At 35.0% G+C, this 18,485-nt stretch overlaps 1 protein-coding gene and 1 non-coding gene across 4 annotated transcripts in view; one reads left to right on the top strand and one right to left on the bottom strand.

The window, feature by feature from the left end:
- The window catches only part of ZSWIM6 (zinc finger SWIM-type containing 6), a 175,332-nt gene that overhangs the window by 14,696 nt on the left and 142,151 nt on the right, over positions 1-18,485 (bottom strand). For 2 of the 3 annotated variants that reach the window (XM_074358801.1, XM_010966253.3), the window contains exons 5-8: positions 8,834-9,013; positions 4,313-4,489; positions 3,891-4,037; positions 751-897 (exon numbers count right to left, since the gene is read on the bottom strand). In XM_074358801.1, coding sequence (XP_074214902.1) covers positions 751-897; positions 3,891-4,037; positions 4,313-4,489; positions 8,834-9,013 — 651 coding nt within the window. The remainder of the gene's footprint in view (positions 1-750; positions 898-3,890; positions 4,038-4,312; positions 4,490-8,833; positions 9,014-18,485) is intronic. The other variant, XM_074358806.1, reaches the window with a different exon arrangement.
- Positions 9,331-9,402, top strand: TRNAT-GGU (transfer RNA threonine (anticodon GGU)). Its single transcript has one exon. It is a non-coding gene; the product is annotated as a tRNA-Thr (tRNA).

Genomic DNA, 18,485 nt, shown 5'->3' with positions numbered 1-18,485 from the left:
TTTTAAAGCCATTTAAAAAAGTCAATTTTTAAAATGCCATTTTAAGGCATTTAAAAAAAATTCCATACTTTTATCACAATGTTGTATATTATAATAAAAAACAGTAGTGAACACAACATCTGTAACCCAATTTCATGGTCCTTTTTGTTATCAAAGAGTCATCGAGTATCATAAGAGAAAGATTCTTGGAGCATTCTCTAACTCTGTTGTTTCTATCAGAAATTTTTAACAAACTTCAACTGTCAAACTCCCAAGGAAAGTGAATTCAGAGTCATAGCTTTCACCCTCCTGATAGAGTGTGGGTCACCCATAATCCATGAAGGCAATCACCACAGGAAATATGGAGGGGCAAGACAGATAACCCTCCAAGCTCACCCAGCCATGGGAGCAGCAAAGGGACATTCCTTCTTCCCTCCCACATGATGCACATCCTAATTTTATATTTTTATGCTGGAAAATAGTCACAAATGCAGATAAATGCCTAGATGCACAATCACTGACTAGAAGAGAGTAAGTATTTTTAGGTTCTTGACACATGCTGCCAACTGTCAACTCTAAGACTTTTCCCAGTTTAGAGAAGCCTGCCTGAAAAGTGTGAGTGCACCCATTTCCTTGTGCTCTTCCTAACTGCTAAACATTGTTAACTGCATGGATTCATAAAACAAACTGAAGAAAAACACCAAGCAATGACCAATGCCATTCAAGGATTAAGGGGAAAAAAGCACATGAGACAAATGTCAATGGTTTTACCTGTAAAGTCTGAGAACCCAGGGAAGCTTTCATCATCAATGCGGCAGGCTTCCATAAGACTGCTGAAAAGAGTGCCTACGGGGTCCAGGGGGTGTCCAACCCAGCCCTCCAGATTGGTTATTGAGGTTATGCTTTTATGGGGTAGCTCTGTGTGAGACAAGGGAATTGAGGCATGGAGAGAAGCAGAGGGAAGAGAGGCTTTACCATTTAACAGCAGCATCCTGACAATACTAAATTTAGTTCAAAATAACTCTTCAATTAAAACACAAAGGTACATAAAACAAAATCCCCAACTTGTGAACTATTTTAAGTTATAATGGCTCATATGCAAATCAGTATAAATGGTACTAACTTCCCAGGACAGCTCTCAAACACCTATTTAATTCATGTCTCCAGGATACTTGCTTAACATTATTACATACACTATTAAGTTATGTTGTATGAGGAAAAATGAATTCTAAATTTTCACCTGAGAAGCCAAGGATAACTCTCTTCACCTCCTAGGAGTGGCTTTAGAGAGAATGAAGGAGTACCCCTGGAATTATCATTGGATAACTCAACAACTACATTAAGAAGATACTCTCAGAGCCAGTGCTCCCCAGGTCATCTAAAATGGGAGTCTGGAGGGCAACTGCAGCCTGGCTCAGACTTGGACCTCTCCTATGAATATTACTAAATTACTCCCCTATCACATTATAAAAGTCTTTCTTATCATGGATCTGTAAGCCATTTAAAAGAAGACCTTTGCCACAAATGGGAACTATAGCAGAAGATAATACGTAATTTGGATGAAAGATATCCTTTTCATTTTCTTCACAGAATGTTCGCACTTTCAAATTCTTAAGTTAGAATGCTGAGAAAAAAGCTGCAGATATTTTAGGATATATTCCATTGCTGTAATTAATCAATATTTTACATCTAGGTGTCTTCTAAAGACATAAATAATAGTAGCTCCTTCTTAAAGGAAAATAAAATAAAATCGATATACAGTATAAACTATACAAGAAAAAAGGTGGCTTGTAAATAGCTAAGGAGACATTCCACAAGTCCAACATTCCTTTAGAAGTCTTCTGTTTTAGACTATCAACTATCAGTACATAAAAATGAAGCATGGCCTAGCACAACTAAAATTTATAGAAGCTGGGTATGAGATTACTTGGTATCTTTCCCTTCAATTTCTGTCACTGACTTTCATACACAAAACCAGTAGGAAAAAAGAAACATGAGCATTACTCTTAGGAACAAGTCTATTATAATACAGACTTATGGTGATCATTTCAAAACATATAAATGTGGAATCATTATGCTGTACACCTGAAACTAATGTCAACTGTATCTCCATTTTTTAAAAAAATCTGACATGTCATGCCAAATAATATTGAAAATGTACAAGACATTCATTTACAAATCTTAGCCACGTAACAAATAATTGTTATAGCAATTTGTAATTTTAACAGTTATAAAAAACCCATTCTTTGATTATGGACAAAAAAAAAGGGAAAGATACAGGTATAGATATGTAATGCTAGCAAACTATAGTCTGAAATTAAAGTTTTCACTTCTTGCAGGACAAAAGAGAAATGAGTCTAGGAGAGCCTCAAAAACAATCTAAGGGGTCTACCTTAACATGTGTTCCAACTTACCTACGTGAACCCACATTTTTACACTTTGCATTCTCAGTTATTACATTTTAATTAAAACTCATTTTAAAAACTCTTCTTAGAAAAGATCAGTATGAATTTTAAGAATCTGATCATTATTATGAGCAAGCTCTTTTTGCAGTATAAAAAAACGCTTCACTTTCTCTTAGCCTGAGTATTTTTATCCTTTATACCTTTTAGACTCTTCAGAAGTAAATGCCTTTCACCATAGATTGTGTGTTTAGGGAAAGGGAGATTTCAGAAAAATTTTCCAAAGGGCCAAGTAACATATTTTCCAAACACATCTGGTAACCAGTGATGATATGACGAACATGAAGAACTGGACATAGTAATGACTGTCAGGGAGATGACATTCCAATCCCATCTGGGCTCCCCTTCTTTGGTTCAAATGGTAACTTTGGAATTTTCTTTCATCATATAAATGATAACGTTAGTTAACATTAATAATACTTCCAATATAGAGGGCATTAAAAGCTATAACAAAAACTTGCTCCAACCTCCAGCTTACTGCAATAACTTCTGATAATTCTCAGCCGTACCCTAGTGTGTATATAATCACCCAAGGAATAAAACAAAAACATAACCAAAAAAACCCACAGCAACTAAAACTACTCCCTGAATAAGAAATAAAATTCCAGAGTAAAAATAATATAAACCTACCAAAGAAACATAAGATTTATACCTACAGAAGAAAAAGGAGTGCAAAGATGAACTGGAAAAAGCATACATATTTCTTTTTCCTGACCAGGGCCTTATCTATGTAATACCACCCTTTTCCAATTGTTGTTACTCAATAATGCTTATTTAAAATTTAAGAGATTAATAAGCTGAGATAAAAAGGAGTTAAATGTGTTCTGTCGGTTGACAGCTCATCAAATGTTACTTACAGAATTTGAAAAATCCAGGAGTTCTGTTTGATCACTTTAAATACATATCATGTCCTGATGTACAAATTATTACAACTAAAATGTTTTACAGTGCTTCCACACTATGTCAGGCCTTGCCTTCAGTGCTTTACAGGAATTAACTAGTTCAGTCTTTTCAATAACTCGAAGACATAGGTCCTCATTCCACAGATGAGGTCAAGTCCCCGTTGGGACCTCAGGATTCAAACACAGGCAGTCTACCCCCAAAGTCCTTACTGTCGCAATTACAATGCACTTCCACAAAATGAAGTATTTGGCTAACTTGCATTTTAGGTAATTCAGACATAACCCAAACAGTAAAAACATTCTCCCCCTTAAAAAATTAACTGACCTAAGAAACTTAAAAAAAAATCTTACTTAAAACACTCAACGAGGGAGAAAAACGCCTAAAGTTTTTCACAGATCAGCTATTAGATATTGCAAATGAATGGTGAACAAAGCCATCTCTGTGGCTCTAAATTTAAAAGCTCTTTCTCCCCAAAGAGCATAAAACCTAGTGACATCATCACCAAGAATCCCATTCCAATGGAAACAAACTCCTTCACACATTCACCTTTTTTTTGAGTTCGGAACATTTCCAACTCTTTCTGTTGCTGTCGTCTCAATGTGTTAACAATAGCTATCGCTAGTCTCAGTGCTTCTCTGGGGTACCCATGAGAACGTAAAGCGTCCACTCGTGCACAGGCTGTAGGAACATGTTCTAAAACAGAAAGTGAAGGGGGGAAAGTTGCTACTGTCAGACATATCTACAGAAACAGGATTGAATAGTAAGATGCTTTCCCCCCAAAATACTATTAAAAAGACACAAGAAACCATTTCTGAACTTGGATTTCAATGAAAAACTCAGCTCCTATTGCCAAGCATTCATTCATCTCCCATTGAATCTTTCAGCTCTCCACCTCCCACTCCAATAATGCTATAGAAACTAAACAAAGAAGTAAGTCATGGAAATGCCTTTCCGGTTTGGCCACTTACCATGCCAGAGGGGCCACCCGTGGGAGTCAAAGAGGGAGTTTTCAGTGTCGTCATGGTAACAGTAGTTGGTGTACAGGTCACTGCTGATAATGTGCTGCAAGTGGCTGTCCTGCCAGTGGAGATCGCATGCCTCGATGGCTCGGGTGAACACTGTCCGATGTGGCCTGTTCGATGAATCTGTTTTTTCCACAATTCAGAAAGCCGTGTCAGCTATTATTCACACGTGAATAAATCAGTCATACCATTCTGTGGCCAGATGTTCATGAACACACCCACACACATTGTCCTGCACCCCCTAAGCAGAAAGATGAAGGGTGAATACTCTCATGTCCTAAGTACTAGGAGGCAGGTCAGCCCGAAGAGCCACCATTCACTCACTTGTTTTATCAAACACAAACACTCTGCAGCCATCAAAGCTAAGGTTAAAGGCATCCTGCGAAAAGAACTGTCAAGTCTAGTTTCCATGCCAAATACACTCAAAGGAGGCACTGGGCACAAAAATCACATGAAAACTCACTGCTCCCCACTTCTGAGGTGCTGTGGTGGGCTGCCCTGATGGGATCAACAGCTCTCACAAACACTATGCAAGAGATGAGACACCAGCCATGGAACCTTTCAGGAAGATGCAATCAGCCTTTAAAAATGTGCAGAAGGGTTGTGCTTTTGGTTGTATTTTTTAACTATATTGTGCGGTTTTGCACAATTAAAACTATTATGCTTCTTGGGATATAATGATTAAATGCCATTTTATATCCCAAAGGGCATAAATGCATATATTTAACATTTCACAAAGCCACACAACATAGCTACAAAACAAACCAGCGCACTTACCTTGCCCCTATAGGCTGCCTCCTGACTCCTGTGCAGGTTCCATGACTGGTGTGATGTCCCCAGCATAGCGTATGCCGGGGCATCACAAAAGAGCAGAAGCATACACTCCGAAGAGGGTTCAAGTTTCAGGACCTGACGGAGAAAAGAAATGTTTGGGGAATAACGGATATTCTTACCCCAACTTCTGGGATTATTCAGTTCCTCTGGAAAACATGGCTCAGATTCTACCTGCACTCCCACCCCTTGGGTCCCCACTCTAGACTTACCTTCAACTGTGGCACAGACCTTAGAGAGCCTTAACTGAAAATCAGGGTAATAAACTATTTTTCTTTATGTGTGCTTTACTTAGCTCAAGTATCACCCCTCACTGTTCTGAGGCCTAGCTAAATCAGAAGCAAAATCTGGAGCTTCCTTAGTTGATAAGTTTCATCTTCCTGTCACTGGCACTTTGGCTAAGCACAGACATAAGGGAAACCATAAAAATCAAAGCTCTGAATCAAGAAAGGCTCTGAGAACTCAACTAGTCCAACTCCTCCATTCTGCTGATGGAACTGAAAATCGAGAGAAGTGACTTGCCAAGGTCACACAGCCATGCATTGGCAGTCAAGATCAAAACACAGGTACCCTCACTCCAAATTCAGCTATGTTAGCTGTTCTGAAAGGCTTTTTGAATGGTCTCGACATTACTTCAGCTTGTCTCAGGTCCACTTAGACATCTGTATTTGAATGGCAGACATATCAAAACACATGGATGACAGATAATTTGAGAGGCATAAATACTGACATACCTCTTCTGGCCCCTGCCCAGACTCCATGCTAGTAGCAGACAGATGCACACTTTGCAAATGGGAAGAGTGAACCCTACATTTAAGGCCTTTTGTAAGGCTTCTTACAGAGCAGAATAAATGTACCTCTACCCGAAAAGGAACTGGTTCCGTGACTTCTTACAGTCAATCAATCAAATATTACAAAGTCCACATCTCACACAAGTATTTTTAAGTGGCTTTGTCATTTCATTTGTTTAGCTCAGATCATAGAAACAATTTAAAACTAAAAGGAGACTAAAAGAACAACTTAGTATTATGCATGTATTAAAAGGACGAGAGTTTACCTATCAATATGACCCACTGTGGTATCAAAAATAAAAGCAAGCTCAAGAGTATGAGTACATTAAAAAAATAAAATTTTTATTTTTATTAATCAAATAAATTAATGAAATTAATTTTCACATTTGCATGTGACTGTATGAGCACAGAGAAATGTACAGGACACACACCAGGCTTTTAACAATGGTTGGTTCTAAGAGACCAGTAAAACCAATTGTAACAAAAAAGACAAAATACTAATGAGATGATAATATTTAAATGAAAATGTAATATATAAAGCTCTACAGCAGCATGGGAAACAAAAAAGTAATTATGTACACAGACAATGACTAAAAAGATATACAAACAAAAATGGATTTAATTAGGTGTCAAAATTTGGTCAGTTTTAAATCTTAGATCTCTGTGGGGCTTTTTTTGATTTTTGCAGTAAGATGGAAAAAAAGAGAAACAGATTATCTTAATCAAATTGTTAAAATAATAAATATACAACTTTGTAAAAAGTTTTAATAATGTAATACTAAAGCATGTTGAATAAAGAAAATTTGGGAAATTCAGAAAAATAGAAAGAGTGGAAATTATTAGTTCTTTTATCAAAACAAAATTTAAAAGGCTCTCATACAAGTATATTTTTAAAACACACTACTCTTTCAAAAGGTATGGATTCTAATGTTGTTAATTACTTCTAACAAATAATTTCAGTGAAGACAGGACCTGATTGGTGCTTCACATTCCAGGGTGCAAACATATGCAATTCTGCCCGGGGTCTGTGCCACCCGCACACTCCACCCAGCTGCATGGCTGCTGGGCTTTGCGGGCCACCACAGAATCTCCCCCAGCCAGTATGCCCAGGTCTCTGACTGCAGGCTAAACACCAGAGCCCCTCTGTAAGGATGTCTCTTCTGACAGCCCCTCTGGAGGATGTGGGTGTTCCGCTAAAGAAGGAGCCCTGGTGCCTTTAGGCACAACAGATATAAATGCTGCCCTTAGAAACTAGCCCTGACTTCATACCCCTGGGCCAAACCATAAATGAAATGAACTACTTCATTTGGAGGCTGGACCACTTATTAAGGATTTTCTAAGACCTATGGAATATTAATATTTAACCAAGGAGGAAGTAACCAAATGGAAAGTAAAAGTAAAGTGTAAAATGTTAGGCTGGTAGTCAAAAAAGCAGGTAGGGAGTGAAACACAGAGAAATCTCCAAATATAATGAAGTTAAAAAGAAATTAAAGGTATTGCCTATGTGGATATAAGCATACACTTTCCTAGCAATGGAAGAGAATAAATCTTGAATTGTTAAACTTGAAAATTCTGAGCTTTGGAAAAATATTGGAGGTTTAAGGGGTAGATTTATTTCCTTTGAAGTTATTAAATAAAGTCATCATGGGCAATAAAGATATGACAGATCTCAAATATTAAATTCCCAAGGCAAATATCTCCAGACAAAGCAGAGCCAGACAATCATCTTTCCCAAGCCCTGAAACTTCTTTTTGATTGGACAAGTCCCTATGGAGTAATACATATCATTTTCTTTCTTTGTAGAGACTGAAAACACTACGCTAACATCACACCTTCATACTCAGCACATCGTCCAGCTCTTTTTAGGAGTACCAACTCCAGATGGGGCCAGCATGTACAGAATCACAGTCTTGATTCCTGAATCCTTCTGATGTCATTTAACTCCAACTGTGCATCTGTCATAACTTTAAAGTCTTTCAAATTTTCTCAAATAGAGGGCAGCAGCACAAAATCACACAAAAATAGTGATGTAATTACTGAATGAAATTTTTATTTGCAAGAGTTAACTACTTTAAGAATTTGGTTCTGAAAGAGGATAAAATTCTGCAGCAGCTAGTTGGAAAAATGGGGGCAAGGAAAAAAATTTTTAAGATGAGACAGACTTGTGCTAAATGGGTAGGTTCATTAGAGAAGGACAAGCTGAAGGAAAAAAAAAAAGCTAGAAATGAGACAGAGGTTTTTAAGAAGACATCTGGAAATGTCTCGGAGCATTTCTTGGTTGTACCCAAAGACTGGAAGGCACTATGAGCCTACAGTATGTGGGAACAAGTATGCTAGACAGTCCTTCACAATAAAGAATGTTCCTGGTCCAAATGCCAGCACCAGCCCAGTCATAAAATGTTTATTTGCTACATTCTAAAACTAAGAATTTTTAACTGATTACACAGTAGCCCAAATATGAACTGACCAACAGATATAAAAACACACAGCTCCTCAAGCCTCTCAATATTTTGCTTTATAAAGTAATGTATTACCCCTCTACTCCATGATTTTTAAAAAAATATTCAAACGAAATACTTAACAGTTGATTTTAACATATACTGGTACACGTAAGTAGTATATCCATCTGTACTCTGAGAATATGAAAAAAAGTATAGAAAGGTCTCTGGTAAAAATTAAAACATACACACACATTCACAATCAAAACATATTAAGACCCTAAGTTTAGTAAGTTCTTAAGTGGGTAAAATAATTTTCTAACCTATATTGTAAGATACTATTATGAACATATATGTACAACTAGGTAGATACCTAGAAAGTAAGCAGATTATCACTGAGGACTCACCTTGGTTGGCATTTGCACCCTGAGGCAGAGCATTGGTTAAGTTGGGTAATTCACTGCCATGATTTCCATCTTCCCATGGACAGACATCAACACCATTCCACTTTTTCAGCTGTTTTAGCCAACTGGCCTTCTGCTCCAACTTGCAGTGGGGATTTAAAACTATACACATCCACAGAGCACCTAATTTAAAGACAGAGAGGAAAGTAAATTTTTAAAAACTTTACAAATGTCCAATTCTAATAGCTAATGATAAATTTTAAGCCATTTTAAAATGGACCCAAGTCTGCCATTTTTACAACTCAATTCTCTTCTTAGTCCAAGCCACAAATCTCTTATAGAGTTTAACAGAAGGAGGACAACAGAGCCTGAATTTGAACCAAAGATCCAAACACTGTTACACATGAAGATGAAAGACCTTTCAAATGCTAATTATAATCACCTTCTTACTTCTGTGTGACATTTTGAACAAACAAGTGAATAAAGAATAAAACCCAGATGGGGGTATAGCTCAGCGGTTGAGTGTGTGCTTGGTGTGCACGAGGTCCTGGGTTCAATCCCCAGTACCTCCATTAAGGAGGAAAAAAACAATAAAACCCTAAGAACCAATTTTTTATTTTAATTTACAAGCAGATTTTACTCATGGATGCTGTAACAAACTACTATAATTGGTTCTTCTGGGCAAAAATTAAATTTACTTCTAAGATAACCTTTTTATAATAAAATCTTATAAAGGCATACATGCAATGGACACAATGTCCTAGTCTCCTTATAAGCATTTCAAACTATGTGCTTATTAATTAGTATGCATTCTATGTATCAATAAATCAACATCTTTTAAAAATAAAATTTACTTAAACATTCTTCCCTAAATGATTTAACCAGGAACTAATCTTTATATAAATGAAATCACCAGATTTATGTCTTTCTGTGAATAAAATCACTAAACATTTATTGAAAGTTCACTTGCTTCTCAAAGGAAAAGCCATAATGAATTTAGAAGGCATAACTCATCATTTGAGTAAAAGTAAGGTACTGATAAAATTTATCGTTCCTTTCTACATTCTTCAAAAAGGTAGCTTATTCTAGCAAATATTACAAGTTTTAAAAGTTCAAGTTCTACTTTACTAATTTCAAAACAAGGCATCATCAATACTTCAAAGCCATTCATAACACTTTTTCTTTGAAAAGGTTTGTGTGTGTATCTTTGTGTATTTTAATCAGTTGTGTTAATCAAAGTGCATAATAAAGGTAAGAATGGTCAGTTTCTGCTTTGTTTGTTCAAAAGAGATGCTTTACATTCTTCCACATTTAAAATTAGCAAGTTTCTTCAATTAGAGAGTCTGATATTTTAAATATCAAATGTTTACCAACAGAAAACATAACCACCATCTAAGTCACAGATCTTTACAATTTACATTTCTATATTTTAGAATGCCAATTAGAAACAAAATGTTATCAGTCAAGATGGAGTAAAGCTCACTATAGCTTATTTCTCCCCATAATTACAACTAAAAACTGTGGACAAAATAGAAAAAGTAACCTGAGGATTCTGAAAAGTAAACAACAGCAAGCAGATTGGGGAAATAAAACTTGAAGAGGCAAGCCATACGGAGATGATTTCCTGTTACTTTTTCTTCTCTTTTCATTCCTGACTTGAATATAAGGTTAGTCCCATTCAGAGAACTCTGTAAAGGGCAGACAGGGCAAAAACGTGAGAGAAAACTCACCTAGCTAGTGAGAGGATTGGGAAAAGGGCCCGCCCCCACACCAACTCAAGGAGCTGGAGTATTTTGTACAAAACAAGCACAAGTACTGGTCACATCTCACGTGCATGAGACAGACCCAAGGCAGCACCAACCAAGGCTTTGAAAACTGTACTGATGTCACCCAAAGAAGGTAAAACAGAACTTATGATGTGAATCTATCCTAGCTGACTCTGTGTTTTAAAAAAAACAAAAATTTCTCCAGAAGATTATAATAGGATCCAGACTCATACAATACAGTATTTAAAATGTCCAGGATCCCAAATTACACAGCTTACAAAGGAAAGGGAAAATGTAGTCAATTCTTAAGGAAAAAACCAAATCAACAGATGTCAACCAAGATGAACCAGATGTTAGAATTACCAGTAAGAGACTTTATGCAACTACTATAACTATACTCCATGAGATGAAGGTATTGAAACTATAAAACTATACACTATTGGAACTATAAAAAAGAACTAAATAGAAATGTTAGAACTCATAAAACAGTATCTGAAGTTAAAAATTCACTAAATAGGGGGTGGGGGGTGGGAAGAGATGGACTGGGATTTCAAAATTGTAGAATAGATATACAAGATTATATTGTATAGCACAGGGAAATAGATACAAGATCTTATGGTAGCTCACAGAGAAAGGAATGTGACAATGAATATATGTATGTTCATGTATAATTGAAAAATTGTGCTCTACACTGGAATTTGACACAACATTGTAAAATGATTATAAATCAATAAAAAATGTTAAAAAAATTCACTAAATAGGATGAATAGCAGATAGACAGGACAAGAGGTAAAACTGAGCAAATTTGAAAAGAAAAATTATCTCATCTGAAGAACAGAGAGAAACAATCAGAAGGAAATGAACAGAGCTTTAAGATAGGTGAGAAAATATCAAAAAGTCTAACATTTGCTTCATTGGAGCTCCAGAAGAAGGTGAGACATAGATACAGAAAAACTTGGAAGAAATAGACTAAAAACTTCCCAAAATTGAAGATATGAATGTACAGATCTAGGAAGCTCAGCTAACCACAAAAAAGGTAAACTCAAAGAAAACCATGGGTATATCATAATCAAATCACTGAAAACCAAAGATAAAAGAATAAAATCTTGAAAGCAGTCACAGAAAAATGAAATACTATATAAAGAAGGATTCAAATAATCAGAGATTCTTCACTAGAAATTATAGAAGACAGAAGGCAATGCAACATTATATTTAAAGTGTTAAAAGAAATTGAAATGTCAATCCAGACTTGGGTTTACCCACTAATATTCAGCAAAAATATCATTCACGAATGATGGTGAAATGAAGGCATTCTCAGATCAGGAAAAACTAACATGTGTTGTCAAGAGATCTGTTCTAGAAGAAATGCTAAAGGAAGTCCTTCAGACTGAAGAGAAATAATACCAGAATAAGAAACTATAAGAATAAAGAAAGAACAACAGAAATGAGAAATACCTGAGTAAATATAACAGACTATTTTTGCTCTTAAAAGGACAAAAGAACTTAAAAGTTCTTTAAAAATAAGATGACTAGTGAAAGCAAAAATTTGAACACTGTCTTGTAGTGTTTTAAATGTATGTAGATGTAACACACATGAAACCTGTAACATAAAGGAGGGAGAGTAAAGGGACCTATATCGTTATTAGATTCTACATTCTACTTAAAGTAACAAAATACTAACTCAAAGTAGGCTGTTTAAGTTAGGTATATTTATTGTAATGCTGAAACCATTAAAAAATACAAGGAGATACAAACAAAAAGGATAACAGATAAATTAAAATTGCATACTAAAATTAAAAAAAAATAATAATCCAAAGAAGGAGAGGAGAAGGCAGGAGAGAGGGAACAAAGGAATAAAAGCAGAGAGGATAAATAGAAAATAAATGATTAAATGGCTGACCTAAATTCAGCAACATCAATAATTATATTAAATGTAAATGATCTAAACATACCAATTGAAAGAAATGGTAAAATCATATTAAAAAACAAGACCCAACTCTATGCTGTGTACAAGAAACTCACTTTAAATATACTGACATACACAAATTAAATGAAAAAAGATGGAAAAAGATACACCATGCAAACACTTTCAAAATAAAGCTGAAGTAGCCATATTAATATCAGACAAAGTAGACTTTGGGACAAGGAATACTACACCAGTGATAAACTGAAATATAGCATGATAAAAGGGTCAGTACTCCAAAAGATGTATAACAACCCTAAATGACTATGCTGTACCTAACAAGACTTCAAAATACACAAAGCAAAAAGAGGAAATAGACAAAATACATGACAGAGCTGAAAGGAGAAACAGACAAATCCACAACCATATCTGGAGATTTCAATACTCCATATTCTGAATAACTAATAGAACAAGTAGACAGAAAATTAGCAAGGATGAAGAATACCTAAAACAAACCATCAACCAATTTAACCTAATTGACATTTATAGAATATTCCACCTAACATTATAAAAACCCCAACAAAACAAAATCCTATACTTTCTAAAATGCACAAAGAACATTTACCAAGATAGTCCATATTCTGAGCCATAAAACAAACTTTGACAAATATGAAAGAAATGAAATCATACAAAGTACATTCTCTGATGTAATAAAATTAAACTAGAAATTAAGTAATAGGAAGATGTTTGGAAAATCCCCAAATACCTGTGAATTAAACAACATACTTCTAAACAACTCATGAATAAAAGAGGACATCACATGGGAAATCAAAAATATTATGTACTCAATGAAAATGGAAATAAAAATACATCAAAATTTATGATGTACAGCTAAAGAGTTTAGAATGAAATTTATAATATTAATCATGCTTAAATTGGAAAAGAAGGAAAGATTCAAATCAATAATCTAAATATCCATGTTAAGAAACTAGGAAAAGGATAAGAAATCAAAGCCAAAGCAAGGAGAAGGAAGGAAATACAGATCAGAAATCAATTAAATGGAACTCCCCCTGTTTTTCAATGAAACCAAAAGCTAGTTCTTTAAAAAGCTTAATAAAATCAATAAAGCTATTATTAGACTGACTGAAAAAAAGAACAGACAAACTACCCATATAAGGAATAAGAGAAGGCACATCATTATAGATCATAGAGGCATTACAAGGTTCATAAGAGAATGCTATGAATAACTTTATGGCCATAAATTCTACAGCTCAGATGAAATAGACAAACTCCTTGAAAATCACAAACTATCACAATTCTCTGAAGAAGAAGTAATAACATAAATAGCTTTAAATTTATTAAAGAAATTAAATCTGTAATTAAAAATCTCTTACAATGCAGGTCCAGATATTTCCCTAGAAAATTCTACCAAACATTAAAGGGAAAAAAAAATGCCAATTCTATACAATATCTTCCAGAAAACAGCAGAGAGGGAATGGTTTCCAACTTATTTTATGAGGCCAGGATTACCCTACCCTAGACAAAACCATGACAAGTCAATACAATTACAATCTCAGCAAAATATCGGCAAGTCTCATTAAGAAATATATAAAAAGAAAACACACCACAACCAAGTAGAGTTTATCCCAGGAATGCAAGGCTGGTTCAACATTAAAAATCAGTGTAACTCACTAGATGAACAGCCTAAGGAAGGAGAAGCATATGACCATTTCAACAGATGCAGAAAAAGCAACTGACAAAATCCAATATCCCTTTATAACAAAGAAAACTCTTGGCAAACTAGGAACAGAAGACAAGTTACTTAACTGGATAAAGGTCATCTGCAAACAACAACAACAACAACAACAAACCCTATAGTTAACATCATATGGCAAAAGACTGAATTCTTTCCCCTAAGAGCAAAACAAGGCAAAGATATCTGTTCCACCACTCCTACTCAACATTACACTGGAAGTTTTAGCCAGGCCAATAAAGCAAGAAAAGGAGATTAATGACATAGATTTAAAAGGAAAAAATAAGTAGCCTCTATTTGCAAACAACTAACTTACCAAAAAGCTCCTAGAACTAGTAAGTAAGTTTAGCAAGGTCATATGATACAAGCTCAAAGCAAAAAACCAACTGTACATCTATGTGCTAAAATTGAACAATGACAGACCAAAATTTACCAAAAAAAAAAAAAAAAAAAAGAGTGAGAGCACCATTCATATTACTACCAAAACACGAAATACTTAGTTACAAATCTAACGAAACATGAACAGAGTCTCTATGCTAAAAACTATAAAACACTGACTAAAGAAATCAAAGACGGGGGTGGGGACTGGGTAGGGGGAGGATGCAGCTTAAGTGGTAGAGTGCATGTCTAGCATGCACAAGGTCCTGGCTTCAATCCCCAGGATCTCCTCTAAAAATAAATAAATAAACAAACCTAATTACTCCCACCAAAAAAAATTTCACAAAAAAATCAAAGACGATTTTAAAAAGCAGAGTGAAAAACCTCAACACTGTTAAGATACCATTTCTCCCCAGATTGATCTATTTTTCAACACAGCTCTACTCAAAACTCTAGCAGGCATTTGTGTACATACTGACAAAAATAGATATAGAACAGTGAAAACAATTTTAAAGAAGGACAAAGTTAGAAGACTCCTAGCACCTGATTTTAAGACTTCCGATATAGCAAAGAGTAGTCAAGACAGTGCCCGATAGGTGAAAGAACAGGCCCATAGATCAATGACAGTTGATGAGAGAGATCAGAAATAAACCTACACAGATAAAATCAATTCAAGGTTCACAGTCAATTCAATGAAGAAAAGGTCAAATGCTTTCAAAACTACTGAAACAACAATTGGATATTCATATTTTAAAAATGAACTTAAAACAGTTTATTAAAAAATCAATTCAATTACCTTATTAAAAACTCAAAATGGATAATAGATCCAAATATAAAACTTAAAACCACAGAACTTCTAGAAAAACTTCTTCGTGACCTTGGGCTAGGCAAGGATAATAATGTTAGATACAGTATCAAAAGCATGATCCATAAAAGATAAAACTGATAAAGCAGACTTTATCAAAATTAAAACCTTTTGTGCTACAAAAGACCCTATAAAGAGAATGAAAAGAGAAGCCACAGACTGGGAGACAATATGTGCAAATCATACATCTGACAAAGAACTTGTATGTAGAACATGTAAAGCCCTCTCAAAACTCATCAAGAAAATGAACAACCCATTACAACTGGGCAAAAAATTTGAAAAGACACTTCATTTAAGAAGATATGCAGATGGCAAACTGCTGATGAAAACATGCTCAATATCATTAATCATTATGAAAATGAAAATAAGACTATTTGCAGATGACATGATACTATACATAGAAAATCCTCCAGAAAAGTCCTAGAGCTGATCAATGAATTCAATAAAGTTGTAGGATGCAAACTTAATATACAGAAATCTGTTGCATTTCTATACACCAACAACAAACTACCATTGCATCAAAAAGAATAAAATATGTAGGAATAAAACTATCGAAGAAGGTAAAAGATCTGTACTCAGAAAACCATAAGACACTGGTGAAAGTAACTGAAGACAACACAAAAGATGTAAAGATACACTGTGTTCATGGAATGGAAGAAGTAATATTGTTAAAGTGACTATACTACTCAAGGCAATCTATGCAATGCAATCCCTATCACAATGACATTTTTCACAGAACTAGAACAAAAAGTTTTTAAATTTATATGGAAATACAAAAGACCTGAATAGCAAAAAATGCCTTGAGAAAGAAGAACAGAGCTGGAGGAATCAGCCCCACTGACTTCAGACTATACTACAAAGCTACAGTAATCAAAACAGGATGGTACTGGCACAAAAACAGACACATAATTCAGTGGAACAGAACAGAGAGCCCAGAAATAAACCCATGGATTTATGGTCATTTAAACAATGGCAAAGGAGGCAAGAATATACAATGGAGAAAAGACAGTCTCTCCAATAAGTGGTACTGGGAACACTGGACAGCTACATGTAAAAGAATGAAATTAGAACATCCCTTCACACTATATATAAAAGTAAACTCCAAATTAAAGAGCTAAATGTAAGACTGGATACTATAAAACTCCTAGAGGAAAATATAGGCAGAACACTCCTGGACATAAATCACAGGAACATTTTTTTGGGCTCTGTCTCCTAAAGCAAAAATAAACAAAGGGGACCTAATTAAACTTAAAAGCTTTTGCACAGCAAAGAAAACCAATGAAAAAATGAAAAGAGAACCTACTGAATGGGAGAAAATATTTGTAAGTGATATGACTGATTAGGGGTTAATATCGAACATATATGAATGGCTCATACAACTCAACATCAACAAAACAAAACAAAAACAAACAAACAAAAAACAAGCCACCTAATTAAAAAATAGGCAGAAGAAGTGAGTAGGTATTTTTCCAAAGAGGAAATGCAGATGGCCAACAGGAACATGAAAAGATACTCAACATAGATGACCATCAGGGAGATGCAAATCAAAACCTCAATGAGATATCACCTCACAGCTGTCTGAATGACTATCATCAAAAAGATAACAAATAACAAATGGCGAGGATGTGTAGAAAAGGGAACCCTTGTATACTTGGTGAGAATGTAAACTGGTGTAGCCACTGTAGAAGAGTATGGAGGTTTCTCAAAAAACTAAAAATAGAACTACCATATGCCCCAGCAATTCTATTCCTGGGAATATATAGCCAGAGAAAACAAAAACACTAACTTCAAAAGATACATGCACCCTAATGTTCATAGCCTCACTGTTTATTTACATCAGCTAAGATGTGGAAGCAACCCATGTCCATCAATAGAAAAATGGATAAATGGTATATATGTGTGTGTGTGTGTGTGTATGTATGTATATATATATCGAATACTACTCAGTCTTACAGAATGAAGTTTTGCCATTTGCAGCAACATGGGTGGACTTGGAGGGTATTATGCTAAGTGAAATAAGTCAGTCAGAGAAAGACAAATACTGTGTAATATCACTCATATGTGAAATGTAAAAAATACAACAAATGAGTGACTATAACAAAAGAGAAAGAGACACACAGATACAGAGAACAAGCTAGTGGTTACTGGTAGGGAGAGGGAAGGGGGAGGGGAAACATAAGGGTAGGGAGTAAGAGGTACAAACCATTAGGTATAAAATAATCTACAAGGACATACTGTATAACATGGGACATATAGCCAATATTTTATAATAACTATAAATGAGTATAACCTTAAAAACTGTGAATCACTATATTGTATACCTGTAATTTATATAGTACTGTATGTCAACTATGTTTAAGAAAACACGTAAGACACCACTACATACCTATTATAATGGTTAAACTTAGAAAAAGAAATTTAAAATCTGAAAATAAAAACTGCTGGCAAGGATGTGGAGCAACTGGAATGCTCATAATTGTTGCCTGGGAGTGCAAAATGATGTAGCCACCCTAGAAAACTGTTCAGCAGTTTCTCATGAAGTTAAACATATATTTACCTTATGACCCAGCAGTCCTACCTCTAGGGATTTGTCCAAAAGAAATGAAAATATGGGTTCACATTAAAATTTGTACAAGAATGTTTATAGCAGTTTTATTTGTAAATGCAAAAAGGTCGTAAATGCAAAGGACTGTCAACAATCTTAATGTCCTTAATGGTAAATGGATGAACAAACTTGGTGCATTCATACAAATACTACTTAGCAATAAAAAACAAACCACTGACATACACGTAACATCTAAAATGCCTTATGCTAAATGAAGGAAGCCAGAATCAAAAGGGTATGTATGTACACACACACATACATACACACACACATACATACACACACACTCACTATTATTCAATTTATGTAACATTTTGGAAAAGGCAAAACTAAAGGGACTAAATAATGACCACCAATGCTACGAACTGGGAGTAGGTGATGAATC

This window comes from Camelus bactrianus, chromosome 3 (genome assembly GCF_048773025.1).
Source record: "Camelus bactrianus isolate YW-2024 breed Bactrian camel chromosome 3, ASM4877302v1, whole genome shotgun sequence".
Lineage (NCBI taxonomy): Eukaryota > Metazoa > Chordata > Mammalia > Artiodactyla > Camelidae > Camelus > Camelus bactrianus.
Note: the sequence above shows the minus strand (reverse complement) of the source record. Positions and strands in the feature narration are given on the sequence as shown.